At 39.0% G+C, this 18,584-nt stretch overlaps 1 protein-coding gene across 1 annotated transcript; it reads right to left on the bottom strand.

Moving 5' to 3' along the window:
• Positions 1 to 352: 352 nt before the first annotated feature.
• On the bottom strand, positions 353 to 17,550 carry OMA1 (OMA1 zinc metallopeptidase). The gene is made up of 9 exons (XM_040073489.2): positions 17,415 to 17,550; positions 15,958 to 16,480; positions 15,353 to 15,581; positions 14,705 to 14,878; positions 14,513 to 14,620; positions 13,175 to 13,303; positions 9,669 to 9,743; positions 7,883 to 8,032; positions 353 to 1,768 (listed from the first exon to the last, which is right to left on the bottom strand). Exons 2-9 carry the CDS (start codon positions 16,458 to 16,460, stop codon positions 1,550 to 1,552), a joined length of 1,587 nt encoding a protein of 528 aa, XP_039929423.1. The 5' UTR covers positions 16,461 to 16,480; positions 17,415 to 17,550; the 3' UTR covers positions 353 to 1,549.
• Positions 17,551 to 18,584: the final 1,034 nt, after the last annotated feature.

Here is an 18,584-nt window from a genome sequence, read left to right as displayed (position 1 = left end):
CATCAACTTACCTCAGAACAGAGATAAGGGACTTGCTGGTGTTTCTCAAAGGACCTGGCTTCATCGACTGAAGTGAGTGAAGGCATTATTACTTGTTTCACTATCTGTTTTTCCAACTAAAGTCACTGACAGCACTGAGTAGGTAATTTTTTTCCTTCTTAAAAGCTTGCATTCGGACTTAATTACAGAAATATGATTAAGTCTACCCTTCTCCATATAGAAAAAGAATGTTTCAAATTAGGACACACTGTAAAATATTTTGAATGTTTTCTTCAAGTAAGACACTACCATTTATGAAAGAGATTTTTGTTTTGATCCAATGAGTAACAAAAAGCATGACAGCAAATACATCTTAACAGATGAAGGAACAGGATTTCCCTTTTTTATTTTCATTCACTGCCACCTCATTCTACATCTTCCTTAAAGATCAACATTTCAGTATTTCCATCAACTACAAAGCCAGGACAATTCAAATGTGCAAACAGAGATTAACAAGCTGGGTACAGTGGGTCACCCATCCTGAAAGGCACAGTTTTACCTACATCATCCATATTTGTCTCCAGGATATAAAATGTGTGGCTTCAAGGGGAAGGAATGAAGGGAGGGAGGGAGGGTTGTTCAGCATTAGATGCCAGTTTCCTGAAGAGAAGTCACCTTCATGATAAAGTCATCTGCAAAAGCTGTGCAGTGAAGAAACCCTGTATTTGTCTCCTATGTAATACATACTCCACATCAGCAATTATTTCTATCCAAATGGATATATCCAAATCAAATGTTGTGGCAGCAAAACTGCCCTCTGGTGAGGCACCCTGATAATTTAAAAAAGACAAGAGGAATCCTTGTAAAGCATCTGGTGCTACCATGATTCTTTCAGTGCCTCTTTCAGAGGGAGGAATCCCCTGAAAATTATTTCACTCATTTTTTTAAACTGAACTTGGTGCAACCCTTTCATGTTACTTTGAAGAAAAATGTTGAATCAATCCACATTCTAAAATGCCTCAGAAAGAAGCAAAATCCCAGCAGTAAATCCACCTAATTAAGTGAGGGTGTACCTAGCCCATAGCTATTATCACTTCTCAGCTTAATATTTTTAAACATCCTGTATGTGGAGCAGGCAGTAAGCTCTTCTCATTATTTCTCAAATGAAGCTGAGTAGATCTAACCCAAATTATGGCAAGATAAACCAGACAACTTAAGTGATGAAAATTGTACTTTTCCCTCTGCTTTAGGGACGCTTCTGGCTCATCTGTCCTCGGATCAAGGTGAGCCTGATAAAGCTGAAAATTACACTGTGTGACTGGATTGTATGAGATTATCTTTCCCCTGAGAAGTGATTTATTTTAGTAACTCTTAATGAATAAGAAACTTTCTGCTTCAAAACGCTCCTCTTCTTGTGTGGGCATGGTTCCTTATTGCTTTGAGTGAGAGATCACATAAAAGAATGGAGAATCTGAGTGGTTACATCTTCTTCATGGTTCAAAGACAATTTTGTGTTATAAGATAGACCTTCAGGGACCACCAGTTCCATAAAAAGTGAAAATTACTATCATCAGTTTGTGGGTTTAACTGCAAAAGTCACTGGCATATCTTCTACTTTTTGAGCGTGAGGAAAGTCCAGTTTTGGTTTTGAGGGATCTTGCTTTGTAGAATTTGGGGCTTCTCGACCTTTAGACAATTCCAGGAGATGTTGCATGTTAAGTCTGAAAATAAGACGAGGATCCGGTCCAGAAAGAGACGGGCAGTTGCAGCTCTCTCTTATCTTAAGAGCCTGTGAACACATAGGAAAACAAATCAAGCTCATTTAAATAGGAAAAACAGGAAAGGTTTCAGTCAGTGACTCTGGCTTTCCAGTCAGGTTTGCATTTGCACGTTGGTTAGTGGAATAATGAGCCTGAATTGTTACTGAACAACTTCTCAACAGAGACCTGTGACAAAATGTAGCAATGTGGTAAAACAATGGGAAAAATGAAGAGTGAAATTATTTTCTCACACTGTGATCTCCAAGGATGGATACTCTGAAAGGTACAACATAATTAGACAGGAAGTTCTCCAATGCTGTCTGTGATACTTGTCCACATCAGTACCTTTTAATTTACATTCACATATAAACTAAAGTTTTTTGTAGCCCTTTCAGGCTACTTTGAAGAAAAAATGTTGAATCAATCCACATTCTAAAATGCCTCAGAAAGAAGAAAAATCCCAGCAGGAAATCCACTTAATTAAGTGGGGGTGTATCTAGCCCACAGGCTATTACTGCACTCAGCTTCATATTTTTATATTTATATTTACATTCAAATGTAAATGAAAATTACTGCATCAGGAAAAAAAAAAAAAGGGCTCTGAATAATTTACTTCCTCTGATATGTTCTATTATTGAAGTAACTATATATAGATGTCTGATTCAAAAAAGGAGGGAAAATCTCCAATAACATAATGGACTTTTAACAGTTTGGCACAGGGATCCAGATGGTTCATCAGTCCTGTTACACAAGTGAGCTCATCTGCAAGAAGCATTTGGAGTATTCCAAGTTTCCAAGTATTACGGGAATAAAATGTCACGAGAAAACAATGTCTCTAGAATGTAACAATTTCTCTTGATAAAAAGATAGCAGCAGAAGACCGAAATTTAAGTTAGTCCTGCTCCCTGAGTTAAATGCCATTGCTTGCATTTCACAAGTAAGAAAGTAGGGGCACAAAGGAGCCAGAGAATCTCCCAGAGAACCAAAATTCATTAGCACGGGCACATTCTCCCCAGATCATCCTGTCTGGCTGGCAATCTGAGAAAGGGATGGCAGTAGATGAATCTCAGGTCTCAAAGGCACCGTGGAGAAATTGATACCAACCTGTTCAAAGTCAGCTGTTTTAAAGGATGCTTAAGTTGTGTTCATTGTCACAAAGCTGAATACATCTCAGTTAGACCATACAAACTGGCAACTCCTTGTGTGTTTGACACACAATAAACTGATGCTTTGCAAGCAGCTGTGCACAGAACTACTGGTGTCCATGGATCCTCCTATAAACTCATTTAAACTATTAAAGAAAAACAGATCCTATGTATCACATAGCAAAATATTACATGTAGAACTCCAGAGGGTTCTACATCTCCACTGAAAACTTCTTTTTTGAGATCTGCAAAATGAAACACCAAGACCAAAACCAAAACCAAAAGTCTGATGGTTACTATTAATCAGTGGTCAATGTGGTATGGTAACATTTGTTCAATATTATCTGTCTTGGCCCCAATTAACAGCATAAACTATGGGCAGATTTACATTCAGCTCTGTTTTTAATCCTTTCATAGAAAAAACAATTCAAATGTAGATTTTATTGCACTTCATAATTACGGATTCTTGAAAGCAATGGCCAGACCTGTCCTGAGTTGTAGCCAGGGGCCTCCTGGCCAGTACTTGGACTGCCAGCAGAAAACACACCTTGATTAATTTGTTCTAGATGGCCTCGTGAGGAGGAAGAAAATAAGAGTTTTTTATAATAGCAGTCCTAGCATTGCACTGTAGACAGAGCAGAAATTTTTAATCTGCTTTATATCTGCTAGCTTTGGCTGAAACATCAAATCAAATATTCCAGTACAACTCTGCATAAGTATTTGCCCATTATTTTGAAACACTTTGATATTCTTCCACAGGAGGATTGGAAACATCTTACTACAGCAGACTTTAAAACAGAAGAGCAGAGAGCATCTTAGCTTTTTTTTTTTTTCTTCTTTTTTTTCTGTATAAGGCGGTTCCAAAACATATTTCTCTTCTAACTTTACTACAGCAAACTGATAGAGTTTGCTGTAAATTGTTAGAAATAAACAGAATTTAAAAATTAACAAACTGTTTTGGAAAAGGACACATTCCAAAAATGTACCAAGAATTTCTCCAGTTGTTTCTTGTTGAAATGTAAAATTCAAATTACTGGATACGCAAGTCTGGATTAGGCATGCAAATATTGTTCCTGTCTAAGTTTGAAAAAATGGGCCTAAATCTTTCACAGCTTGTTTTTCTACAGCATGACTGTCCATGTAGTCACCAAATGTAACTACTGCTGAACACTCTTCTGCTTCAGTGCTCAACTAATTTCTAAACTGATGTTCATGACAAACCAAGAGTTTTCTCTTGTTCTCTTCTAAAACATAAGCTGCTGCAAGACTGCATTAATGTCAAGCAGTGTTATTCAAGGCAAATGGGAATATAAAGATTTAGGCTGTATCCTGGAAAAGGCAACATGATCCTCTCTTACACTAATTTAGCAATTTTGTATCTCTGGCTGTACAGTGCCTGACCTATTTCCATGGTTTCACTCACCTAAAATCCCAACAGCAAAGATAAAAACCAGTGAACATTTCAGGTGAACATTTTTACCCTGTGGATGCCTGAGTTCCTGCTAGACACATAAAGCTGTGCAAAGGCGTAGAAGGCATCTGTTCAACACCATCACACTCACATGCCACTCCAGATATGGAAAGTAAAGCCATGTTAACTTGTCACCTCCCTGCTCAGGACAGCTGTAACTGCACATTCCAGTGAGAGCAGCCACCTGTCTGCTTATTGGTTCAGGAGATCCCAAATAAAACATCCAACCTTTGCATGGAAGTAACAAAGGTGAAGCTGTTTTTCTTATCTGTACTATCATAGTCAACTCCTGCAATGTCTGGGAGCAGGGAAGGCAGAAGAATTAGGGAAGTGTCCCTTATCCTGTCAGCTCCATGTAAAGCTACCAGCAGAGACAAATAAAGAAATAAGTAATTTTTAGCTCCCAATATTAATCCTTCACACTACCACAGAAACCAGGCTACCTGCTGGTCTCAAGCCCTTACAGTCTTAATGAGGTAGCAGTAAAAAGATGATTAAAGGAATTGATAGACTTTAGTGAATAGAGAAGAAAAGCAGCTTATATAAAATGTTGATACTTCCAATCTTCCACTGATGTTGGCATAGGAAAGAAAAATTGTGACAAAATATTTAATAACTTTATGGAGATGATAGAAATGCGGGTCAGTGGTTTTTATTCTTGTTTCCACATTGAGAGGGCTTAATTAACATATTCTAAATTAATTATCTGAAGTAATGCTCACATCATAAGCAAAGGGCAAATATACCAACCCACTTTTGAAAAGGAAGGAAAATAAATGTATCACCCATATCAAAAGGCATCAGAGGAAAAAGTATTACCTACACAAAAGTTAATGAAAATAATAAGCACACAATGTGGATTTGACAAAAACAGGTGTTGCCAAAGTAAATTAATTAACTCGACCTTGTGAACAAGACAGGAAGTGTAATTGATATATCCCAACTTATTATTAGTCTCTAAATGATCTCACCATGGCATTTCCACAAGAAAGTGGAAACAGGAGCTACAGTGAATCAAAAATGGAATCAGAGCCAACAACATGATGTTAAAAAAGCAAACGTCACATCAAGATGAATTTTTGAATCCCAGGCAAGGCTCAGTAGATAACATTCTGCTTTATTCAGTTTAGCTCAGGCTTCCACTGATGTACAGTGCTGCATTCAAACAGCACACTTGGAAACAGACACTGTAGCAAGTCAGAGAACATGAAAATAAAACATTGAGATAAACTAGAAGATTCTGTAGCTTCTGTCTGGCACTACACTCCCACAGACTGTCTCTCCAGAACAATGATCATCCTCTCCCCCTACTACAAAATTACTCTAAGATTTCTTTTTCTGAAAATAAAATTCATCTCTCCATCCTCCATGTAGGAATTCTAAGAGATTTCAGTTTCCTATTTAAGAGTGTACTCTGTTTTCCTGGTTTACAATCAAACACCTCCCTGTCTGAGGGGAAATACTTTAAAAACACAGCAAATCCTTTTCATGTGCTTTATTTCATTTCCAGGACAGCACCACTTTGTAACTGCTTACAGCTCTCTTGTTCACGGATTCCTCAGTGTGGCTGTAGCTTCCAACTTGCTCAGAAAACCAGGTGCAAGATCTTTAACACTCATTTGATTGGCTCTCAGCCTTTTCATTACTTGAAAGGGAGTATCCCTGTGATACTCCCATTTTAATTTACACTTCCTGAGACTCTTCCATCACCTCATTGAGATGTGACATTTCATTACCTGAAGAAAAATCCTCACTTTATATGATTGCATCTTATTGGGAACCTGCTTGAAAGTCTGTAGAGAAATATCAGAGAAGTCCAAAAGCTTGTCCCTATTTGTCCCAGCTATAGTAGCTGGTCTGTTAAGATGTATTGTCCTGAAAACCATTTCAGCTCCAAAACCAGCAGCACATGAAACCCAGTAGTGCTCATGATGGATCTGGCACTGAGTCTTCAAAAGTACCAGTTTCTTCACAGAGAGATACTGGAGATAAAAAGGCCTTTTTTGATAATCTGGCTTCTCTCCTGGGCTCTGAATATCTCTTGGTAGTTAATATCTGGTAAACATCCTGTTTGAAAAAGCTCAAAGTACGTGAAACAGTGAAACAAAAAGGGACTGATATTGAGCAACAATAAAAGCCTGGGGTTCCCTTTCCATGCCTGAAATCCAGCCTGAAGGCAGCAGCTCCCACAAGAAAGGGAGCCAATGCTTCAGACAAGAAGCCTCCTCTACACATTTTCTTTCATCTCTATTCCAGTTTTGTAGTGCCAACCTCACTTATCTTGTGAACTTGCTAAAAACAGGAAGCCTTCAGCCCCTGATTCCTCATCCTACTCCAAAGAATGTTTAAGGTAAAAGGCAAATAAAAACATCTCCCCTCAATTATCTTTTGGAAGATCATCTCAGCCTCCACTGCTCTTGGAAGTGAGAGTAGCTGTAAAAAGATGAGGATTGCTCCACCTGCTAAACTACGAGAGATGAGACAGAAATAATAGCTCTACACAGTTGCTCAGTTATTTAACTTATTTGCTCAGGCCTGGGGTAGAACATAAGAAGTAATTTATTTCATTACCTCTTTATAAGCCAGTCAACAACTATACGAAAATAAACGATCCTGAACCCTTTATGTTCAATCTAGCTAAAACTGAGGCTCCAAAACAAAAATCTTTTTCTATTCAGCTGCTCAAATGTGTTAGAAAATCCATCAAAAACATTCTCCCAGCCTGCTTTTGCAAAGTACAGACTGTGTATATTAATTTGAAATATCCAGTCTAGCCACTCTCCAGCCTCCTACCCCCAATGCTGACTTTGATTTATGCCATCATTTAGAATATTTACTGTATTCATTCTCATCAAAGGATTCATTAAACTCTTTTTCTCTCCTTTGAAGTCAGCAAACACCTCAACATTTTAGTGCTCCCTCTGCCAATAAATCTTCAAGTGTCTTTACAGTTTGGAACTGAGAAAGACTTAAAGCGACAGAGAGTTAAAAAAAAAAAAAAAAAGAAGAAATTATTAGTTGATTATAAAAATGAGTATTTCCAAACACAGTTTAGCTTGCTGAAAAACAGTGTCTCAGTGGAGTGCTTTAAGACTCTATTTTATTTTTTTATTTGCTACAAAAGCAAGAGAAGTCAAGACAGTTTAGGGATCCAACTTAAAAACTGCCTTTCCAAAATGGCAAAAAGATAGAAAGAGTGTGTGAGACCTGTGGCACTGCCACATCTATATCAAAAGGCCATTCAAAAGCAAAAATATCACACTTTGATCAGAAATCTGAAAAAACACCCCAAACCTCCTGGAATATGATTATGTTTCATGTGTGCTATTTTACTTTTTTCTCATTTAGTAAAATCTTTAAAGCTGAAAGCTTTACAACAGAGAATTTCTGTAAGGATAAAGAGAAAGATAAGCATTGTGCTATTGGAGTAAATTGTGAATCAATACCAAAGCAGCTAATTAATTATTATCAGACTACTTCTGGCAACTTTCCTGAGAGGAAAAGACACTTCCCTGAGCCCTGCTCACCTCTGGGATGAGGCGGTCCAAGTGCTCAGCTCTGTTTTCATGGGAAGGGTGTGTGGAGAGCCACTCTGGCAGCTTGGGCTGCCCCTGAATGGTTTCTGCCAATTCCATCTGCTGCCAAAAGACGCTGCTGGCTCTGACATCCACACAAGCCTGAGAACAGAAGGGAAATGGAAACACCACTGTATGTTTAAAGTAATAAATGCACAGTCTAATTGATATTGAATTACAAAAGACGTCCTAATTTTTAAGTCTCTAAAGCCTGTTTAGATGGTCCTTGTATCTGACAGGGAAAAGCTGTTTCAAAATATCTAAAAGCAATAAAAAACCCATGCGGACACTGAGTCTATTCCTTTTAACACCTGTGCCTTAAAAAACTTACACCTGAATTAAGAAAATACAAGAGGAAGAAAAGGTTTACAATTTCTGGCATATACTTGTTCTTTAAAAAAAAAGCTCAGCTGCAAATTCAAAGTTATATTTACTAGAAAAAATTAATCATCTCCACAGATTTAGGCAAATTTACAGGAAGAAGTTGAGAGTCAAAAATCAAAGGTGATAATAATTCATACTTAAATATACCTAAAAAGTAACTGGAAATGCTTTTGTCTAATTGATTATGCAGCCTTTCATGGGTGGTCTGTGAAATCCATGACACAATAAGACAGTGATTCTGCAAAATTCCTGACTCTCTTCAAGAAGTATATATTTAACCATACAGAGTCATAGAACAGTAACTTTTAGAATTGCTTTTGTGCATCATCACAGACTTCTCTATTTTTATGTTTAAGTAGAGAAGAAAAATAAATAAGATTTCTTACACTGACTTTTATTTACTAAGGAAAAAAAAAGGACAATTAAGCAGAAGATAAGACAATTACTTGTTCCCATTCCCCATCCCAGGAGTAGGTGGTGCTTTATTATTTGAATTTATTTATTTAAATTGTTATTATAAAAAGTTTGTCTGCACAAGCAGAGAAATGCTCATGTGTCTCTTCACCCATTTCTTTCTGGTATGGCTCTATGTTTTCAGTATTAGAAAGCAGTGAGCACAAACACAGCAATTATATTTTTTTAATGGATTGCATTATTCCCTTGGACAACTTCAAATTACAAATGCTGTTTTAATCCCAGAATCAAAGTTAATTTTAAAAACCCAGCCTTAAAGAAACATTAATAATTATTAAAAGGAAATTTTGTTTATGAAATATTAACACTAGATGGTGCTGCTCTCACTGGTATCTCACACAAGCCTATTGCACTTGGCCAAAATCAGAGTTCATTCAGTTCCGTTAATATAGAATTAAATTCCACAGGGGAAAAAAATGTAACTGAAAAATAAACTATGAAAAAATGCTGAGTAGCTTCTGGCCAAATTTCTGTCTTACTTTAGCAAAGCTGTATTGTTGTTATGGCTGTATTTAGCTTCAATCTTTATATAGGATTAAATCCTACTTATGGAAGATCCCTATTTACAGCACTCCTGTTTACAAATACATGGGGTTTTCTTCTAATAGCGACAAACTACACAGAAAGAGATTGTACAGGTAATGCACAACTTTACACACTTCAATGTTATTACATACAATCAGCCAGAATGACTTTGTCTTTCCCTAAAAACAATTTTATTTCCTACCACTTCATACAACTACATATCTTCAAAAACTTACAGTTTACCTCCATGTGAAGAATGAAACTCCCTCTGATTGTAACAGAACCTGAAAAATGTCTGGTACTTATCTTTTTGCTGATTTTATTTTTATTGATAAAACCAATCAATTGTAGTTACCTTTGCTGCAAATTGAAGTCCCACTTTATCAGCTTCAGCCTCCAGGGTTCTGCTGTAGGGTCTATCAAACATGAACTGCAAAGAAACACATCAGAGCTCTGTTCCTTGGTTTGGGATGTGTACAAAGATAGAGCCTCACAGCTGTCTTTTAACTTCCTCATGAGAAGTGGGGTTTATCTATCATGCTCACATTGCATGTGATCAGTATTAATTTTCTTAATGTAATCTCTAATTCCATTATATGTAACTCATTGATCCTCTATTCAGTTGAAATTAATTCAAATTAGATATATTTTCATGGGCACTCTCAGCAGCCAATCTCATCTTGCAGCAACTGAAAGCTAAATACCAACTTTTCACCATGAATTTATCATTTCACTCTTTTATTGACATCAAGATTTCATTCTTGCAGCAACTGTATGCAAAAAATTCCAGCGGTCCCCTAAACTTTTATGATGCCCTTAAGCCTGGTATCATCTATTTCATATGGCAAACTGCTCACAATAAGGAATGCAGCCATAAATATTTGCATGCAGGAATCACTCCTTTGCCATGACTGTGCCTAACACAAGCTGCAAATTGCCCTTGAGAAATCAAACCAGAAGTCATAAAGCTGACCAAACTCCTCTCCCATTTTTCTAGAGCATTAAAACACACTAAGAGACAGTGGTGGTTTTGTCAAATGTAATTCATGTAGATTTGGGCAGCCTTACCCTAGTCTGTCTCGTTATAGTAAATGCAGATCAGGACTTGTTTAAACAGCCTGCTCCTGCAGAGATAAGGAACCTGTCACAACATCCTGGTTTAGTCATCCATTAGGAAATGTGGACTGGAGAATGGCAAATGTGCAAGGTTAGAGAAGAGAGAAAGGTTTATCAGCTCTAAAAGGTTTTATCAGCTCCTTATCTGGCTATAGAAATTTGTCCTCCTTAGAAGTTTCAGGGGAAAAACCCCAAAAACCCAACAACAAACCACAAACCAGTTTGAAATGAAGAGTGCCAAAGAAGTAGTCCAGTCCCTCGAGTACATAAAGGTAACTGTAACTTTTTGCTGCCTTCCAAAGTAGTACTGATAGTTTTTCTTTCTTAAATCAAAAACAGAAGCCAACCAAAGCTGGCTTTAAAAGCGAAACATGCTGGTTTAGAAGATGAGGTCACTTTCTAAATTCTTAGTTTCCAAACACACCTTAAATATTGCAATTATAAACATATTTTTTAAATCCTCTGATAATAAGCAATTTTTTGAAGTGGAATACATGTTTTTGTTGCCTTGAAAAGTGTTCCAGGTCTGTTGGTGCACATATATTCACTAAACAGCAAAGAAACCTCCGGCTAGTCTGTCATATATTCCTGAAGCACCATTTCTTAGTTAGCCAGATAAACTATTTGGTTAATTATTAAACATTTTTTTAGGCAGGGAAATGAAATTGGTAACATACAAAAGAGTCCTGAGGTATCTAGCATACAGTGGTATTCATCAGCTACTGAAAAATGAAATTGTTTTAAACATCTTTTGTGAATGTGCTGGAATGAAAAATTAGAACTTCAAACTCTGATGTAAAATCCTTGTTCAGAAATTGGACACAAAAAAGAAAACTAATTTGATTTTTCAAATCAATTATCAGAGCTGCCTGTGTATGTTGAAGAAAAGGGAGTTCCAGGGATGTTGGCTAGCCAAAATCACCAGTTTTCATATGAAATACAAATCCTGTGGTGTGAGGTGGACAAGAAAGGAATATGAAGTACTGATCTGTACATACTGGTGTGTGGGGCATGAGTAAAACTCAGAGTCATGCTTGGCGTTATCCCAAGAATAATTCCTAGGCTTTAGTTCCCATATAAAATAACTGCTGCTCTATAACAAAGCCAATATGCTTCAGTCCACAAATACACGTTTAAGGAACAACCCCAGATAAATGTCATAAGAAAAGTTAACAATTTATTAAGGAAAGAAAACCCATTAGCTTTGGGGAAAAGGCAGAACTGGAGCTCACATGCCCAAAGGCCTACAAAGACTCACTGGGAAACACTTAGAGTCAATAATAAAAAATACACAACAGTCAGCAGGTCAAAAAGTTAAGCCTCTAAGGACAGAAGAGAAAAACAAATATTGAAACAGAAGCAGGTACCACAGCATGGCTTAAATAACCCTTTCACAGAATGGGTTGTTAAAGCTTTAAAAAGCAAAATACAGTTATGGAAGAAGAGGAAGAGAAACATCCCGAGAAAAGTGCAGAACAAGTCACTTTCATGTGAGCACAACAGGCAAATACTGAATGAGGGAAACAGACACTGCACTCCTGGGTAACTAAAACAACTAAATTGTCTATTCAGCTTCTTTTGTCAATGGGATGAAAGCTTTGCAAGTATTTATCACTTCAACATTATGAAGTTGGATCAGCCTTTTAAACCAGGACAGTTTCCCATAGGTGATGGTTCCTTTGCACAGGACTCGGAGCTTAAACCCAGATTCCCTTCCCAATCTAAAGCACAACTCCAGCCCATGATGTTAAAATACCCATTCTCTGAGGAGAGGAGGAGACATGCTGACAGGGAGTTGAATCTTGCTGTCTAAATTATGAGCAGTCTCAGGATTCATTCACACTTTGTTTTTGCCAAATTCAGCTCTTCAAAATGCTGGCTAGCATTCATCAATGTATTGGTTTCTTAGCTACTTGTGCAAATATCCAAGCTCTTTAGAGATAATTTATGTTCAGAATCCACACATCTACCCATTAGCATAAGAACTACCAAAACAGATTGGTTATGTTTAATTTCATGTTCTTGAGGAACCGGGGGAAATCTCAGGAAAGGCATCAAGTCAAAGAAACCAAAGAGATCTTTCACTTTAATTCAGATTCCAGTTTTATGTTCTAAGCAAATTTCTATTTAAAAAAACACATTTTTTAAAAAATAGATGGATCAGTAACTGTCCAGAGAGTAAATTAAACTGCTGGAGAAAACTGGCACCAGGAAGCCTCTTACTTTGCTAAAATATTTACTGGCTGAAAAGATTATTTTAGTAACTTGTACTATAGCATGGTTTACACAAAGGGTGTTTAGATTCTCAATTTTTTAATCTTGGAAACCATTCTTACCAGTAACAATATATTTAAAGAAGTCCATATATTTTATTTGGTTTAGAAGAATTTAACTACTTAAAATAAAAACATGGCATTTTACCATACACAGTTTTAAAGGGCAAGTTACCTTCCTAAAAGATAATCATCTGTCTTAACTGGCAAGCAGGTTCCTGCAGCCTGTGCAAATAAATCCAGCCATTTAGGGAAACCTAAAATTCTTCAACATGACAAATGAAAATCAACATCAACTAAAGCAGAATCAGATTTATAAAAACATATCTTGTTCCACAACAAAATCTAATATTAATTTTTGCTTACATTTCTCTTCTTGCCTTTTCCCCTAAACTTACTATTTAGTGTAGCAAAAGATTAAAAATAACTTTCCAAGGAAATCAGGAAGGACAATAGAAAATGTCAGTCTTACCTCCTGCAACTTGCTCTGAATCCACTGGCCAACAACTGCCAAACTATCACGAGGACAGATGGCCCAAATCATAGTGAGAAAGATGAGTGAGAGAAAATCCAAGAAGTGAACCAGGCTGGCTTTCTCTGCCTGCAAACAGAAATTGTCCCATTTTCATTCCTTACTGTCTGACATTTCTTTAGAACATAACAGAATTTGGAAACACTTTAAAAATCATTGATTTTGTCGTTGTTGTTTTCCCCCTGTGGAGCCACAGGAACTGGGCAAACACAACATTCCCCGCTTGTATAAAAAATAATAATAATAATAATAAAATCCAGTTGGAAACAGGGTACTTCCAGGCCAGAATTCACATAGGCTGCATAAACGCAGCTGGAATAAATACATTCTGCCTATCAGCCTCTCTGAGAGATTCAAAGCTTGAGGTAGGATGGAGGCAACAAGTAGAAAAAGTTTTTCAGTAAAAAGGCCGTGAAACACCTCAGTGTGAATGAAAAATCTATAAAAAGACCTCGAAGACTGTTCTTTACATTAATTTGGGAAGAGATAAGACATCACTGAGACAGGATCACTAATGGGATGAGGGGACAGTACACATAATGCCTTTATCTTTTAGTTTCTGCTGCTTTCCTTCAAATTCAGAATCTGAGAGATTATTCTGTTTTCCAGAGCTCTACTTGACATTGCAACAAGTTGATCAGAGCATTTACAAGCAGGATCATGCAATACTTTTCTCTGTGCCAGCTGGGTGACACAGATTCCATACAAACAAGAGAAGTTCTTTTTATTAACAGAAATATTGTTTAGAAGCTCAAAGGGCTGGTTGGCTGAACCAAGCCCAAGAAACCATGATGTGAACTCTTGCTCACCCAGAATCATACAAGAACCAAGCTCTGGGTATTCTGGAATCTGACATTCTAAAACTGTGTGCTACCATAATAACAGTATCAAGTGTTTTAAGATACTTTTTAAAAGTGTATCTGCTTCTGCAGGCAGGAGTAACAGAGTTGCTGAGTACCTTCAGTTCTATTTGTCTGTGCTGTAAGAGAGGATGTGCGGACCAAGCCCTAAAAGACTCTTCAAAGTGAGTCATGATTCTCTTGTACAGCTGTGAATAAATCCCTGGCAGCCTTTGTGTTAACAAGGACCACCACAGGTCTTCTGACAGTTATGAAGTGCTACACGAATAATAAGGATCTACTCATTTCAAACTCAATTTTGCATAAATTAGAAAAAGTCACACTGAAACCCTGGTTGGTAATGACAGGGAAAAATCACAACTAGAGTAATTAGAATTAATAATTTAAGACTATTAGACAGCTTTCTTGAAAGACTTACTGCATGTTCCAGCACAGCATGAGCTATTTCATGTCCTAAAATAAATGACAGCTGATGAATATCAGAAACTGCATCCAGTAACCCAGTAAAAACAAACACTTGACCATTCTGCAAACAAAGAGAATAAAAATTAAGCGGAAGACATATCAAGCGCTGTTTCAATATTACTTTTTTGTGTGGTGTACAACTTACTGGAAGCACAAAAGCATTTACACCTGGTTCATCCACCACGTGGATAACCCACTGGAGAGCTGCGACTTGGGGGATGTCCTTGTTGCTTTCAGACAAATGCCCAACAACCCTCTCCACAACCTGGTAGCGTGCATCTGTCTCAGGTAACATTTGACTTTTGAATTGCTCCATCCACTGAAAAAAAAAAAGAAGTCATTGGTCCTAATTTTTAAGGTGGACAAACGTATACAAAGCATAGAATTTGAAAATATCCTTGTACTTGTTCTGTTCTTATCTCGTGTGTCTGACAGACGGGAATATGAATACATTTGGATATGGTTTATCGCATTTCACTTTACAACAGGAAATCGCGGAACTCAAAATTATAGGGAATAGTTCAATGGACAAGAAACAGTTAAAAATGTTTACTACATGCATGTGGTTGTAACCATTATGTGCTCCTCCTGGAAAGGGAATTCTAAAAATAGATGGGGACAAGAGGAGGAGGTAACATATGAAGGGACACTACAGGGTTCTAAGCATGAAGTTCAAAACTCATCAAGGACACTATGAGGTTTGTTTGTCCATCTCATTAACAGGACTATCTCATCACTTAAAAAAAAAAGCAACAGTTTTTGAGTACTTTCAGTTTCTTGTCTAAAATCTTACCATATCATATTCCATCTGTGACAGTTCCCTAAAATGCTCTTTGCCAAACACCAACAGTCGAGCGCGCCCAGTGATGGGTGTCTCCTCCAAGTGGGTAAAATAAAACATGACAAAAACAACTCCCAAGCTGCTGACACCCAGCAGGATCTTCCATTTGTTTTTTCTTGCACTTTCTTTGAAGAGTTCTTTTTTATTAGGAGGAAGTGCCTTCCACCAATTTCTTATGCTCCTGTAAGATACACACGGTGTTAACTTAGGACATAATTGAAAAGGAATTTGTTACTGTATTCTCTATTACAGCCTCATCTCATGTAGGATCTTATGGGGGGTTATACTGTAATTGGCTTCTACTCCACTGCATTTCCTCCCTCCCACAGGAGAAGAAGGAATGCCTCTTAGTGTCTGGAGCATCTCCCTCTACCACATGCAAATGAGAAGTAAAAGAGCAAAAAATATATCTAACACCTCTGATAATGGGAAAAAACCCCACTTCTTGTTGAGCAAACTGTCAGTCAAACAACACTACAAACACACTGCCATCCTCCCCACACTCACACTTAGCATGATGGGTCTTGCACTGAGAGGAAAGTAACAGAGTATTTCACCTGCCAAGAATGATGGCAAATAATTTCTGAGCTGGCTTCACAATAATCCAGAAAAGAGGAACTGGTGCAGCCTGCAGTGATGGTGATGTGTGAAAAGACCCGTTGATCTGAATGTTCCAAGCAGGAAAGCGACGTGGGGGTTGCTCTACAGAACTGATCTGGAGGGGTGGGATCTTCTCCCCCTGCAGCTGAGAAGACTTGGAGGAAAACCTTCCCGAACTATGGTGTGCATTCCTGTACACTTCTGTATGTGGGACATCCAAAAGACATCTCAGTCCTTTACCAATGATGTTTCTATAGGAGTCAGGGTTTCCAGTCAAAAAATAGTTTCTATGATTTCCATTCAAATTCCACCTTTGGCATCTATTTCTGTCACCCTGAGTTCCGCACCATCCTGTGTAAGACCTAGAGAGATTATTGCACTTCCTCTGCTTGCACAAAGAAGCCAAATGAGACAAAATACAGTTCCTGCCCGACAGGTTTAGACCACAGATGATATTCATAACTTCTTTGGTTGGTTACCCTGAAATAAAACAAAAAACAAAAAACAAAACAAAACAAAACAAACAAACAAAAAACAAAACAAACAAACAAACAAAAAAACCAAAAACAAAACAAAAAACCCAAACACAACAACAAAAAACCACAAACCAAACCAAACAAAACACAAACAAAAAAAAAAAGAGCAGACTGGTGTTAAGAAGCTCACACAAACAAGAAACTCCTCATCGTTATTTCATTTTTCCTGAATGGATACTATATATTAGTTTGTCAATATCTACATTGCACAAAAAAAGGTCACAGTCACAACTGCATCCGGTTACAGTTGTAAGACATCAATCTGCTTCCGACTAGGAAGGATATCAGTACCTTGCATCACTGAGAATAAAACAAGATGTAATTTACTTTTTTCCTTTCACTTTTATTACTACCAGATCAGAGTGACTGCAGGTGTCCCTTTTGAATCATCACCTTTCTGCACTGGGTTCCTGCCCACCCAGCGCAATTCCTATATGCCCAATGCCATTCCTGTACATGAGGAAAACCAGGATCTGTGAGCACGTTGCTCGGACTTTCTCCTGGCCTAAAAACAAAACACAGCGAAACCAAGTGTCCGCCAGCCGGGAGCCTCTGGCTCACGGACATGGAAATGCCTTGGCACGGACGAGACCCGGCCTTCCCGCCCGAGCGGCCCTGCCGCTGTCATTTTCACCCTCTGGCTCCGATCGCGTCCTCTGCTTCTCCCCCAGTCCCACCACCCTCGGGGGTAACCGCGATTATCGTGACATGTGCTGATGTGAGGAGCCGGCACCGGGGAATGAGAGAAACGAGTCACTCTGAGGCGCCCGCCCTCAGAGTAATGGCGGGCGGGGAGACGGGGGACAGCTCCGGCCGCCTCACAGCTGCACGTCCCAGGGACCGGGATTGACCTCCTCCACCGGGCTCCCCCTACTCACCACCGCGGGAGGCGGCGGCGGAGGGGCCGGACCGCGGAGCCGGTGTCGATGCGGAGCCGGGGCGGAGGGCGGGAGGCGGGACGGGCTCCGCGCCGCTGCAGCGGCCGCCGGGGCCCCGCGTCCCTTCCCTCAGGCGGGGCCGCCGCCGCTCCCGCCGCCGCCGCTCCCCTCAGGCGGCGCCCGCCATTTTGTGGCAGCGCGGGGTGCAGGGGCGCCCCTCATCAAGCGCAGGGCCCGCTCTCCTGAGCGCCTTAACCCTGTCTTTGCCCGCGATGTTGCCGTGTCATCTGGTTGCAAAATGTGGAACATGTCAGGATTATTTTAAATCAGGGTGTTCTCTGATGTAAGATCTTTGTAGGCTTTCAAGCCTAAATCAGTGGAACAGGCAGCAGCCAGCTTCCCCTAGTCAAGGACATCCGGGAACCAAGACGGTTTAAGGATGTAGTAAAGCAGGGTATTGATGTATATCTGGATATCCTGCTAACTCGAGTACTCAAAATTTGTGTACCCTATAGCTGAACTATGATCATTATAATAATAAAAATCATACAAGTTAAAAAGACCCTGCCCAGGCAAAGACCCTTTCCCTGAGCATGTGTAGAAGTCAGGTGGGACTTTGTAACTTCTGTGTAAATTAGTAATCAATCATAATAGAAAAGCTGTGGTTGGAAACTCTGAATTCCTGCGTATAAATAATGGCAGGAAAAGTCTGGTGGTTCTGCTTGATTTGTGGACTCTGAGAACTGGAGTGCAGCTCTGAAATAAAAAGTATCTCAAGTGTGTAATTATTGCCTTGTTGCACGCCGGGTAATAATCCCATTTTGTGGGCAACAGCCTCATGGCTGAGAGCAGTCCCTGAGTCGGGACTTTCTCACTTTTGCAACTCCCTGAAAGTAGTTTGGAGCCAGCTGGAGGTCAGTCTTTGTCCCAAGTAACAAGCGTCAGGACAGGACAAAATGGCCTCAGGTTGTGCCAGAGGAAGTTCAGGCTGGACGTGAAGATCAATTTCCTCACAGAAAATGTGGCTAAACGTTGGAATGGGCTGCCCAGGGAGGGGTTCAAGGAACGACTGGATGTGGCGCTCAGTGCTCTGGGATGGTTGACGAGGTGGGGATCTGTCACAGGTTGGACTCGATGATCTCAGAGGTCTTTTCTAACCAGATAGATTCT

Source organism: Hirundo rustica, chromosome 9 (assembly GCF_015227805.2).
Source record: "Hirundo rustica isolate bHirRus1 chromosome 9, bHirRus1.pri.v3, whole genome shotgun sequence".
NCBI lineage: Eukaryota > Metazoa > Chordata > Aves > Passeriformes > Hirundinidae > Hirundo > Hirundo rustica.
The sequence above is the reverse complement of the archived record's forward strand: the minus strand, read 5'-3'. Positions and strand labels throughout refer to the sequence as shown.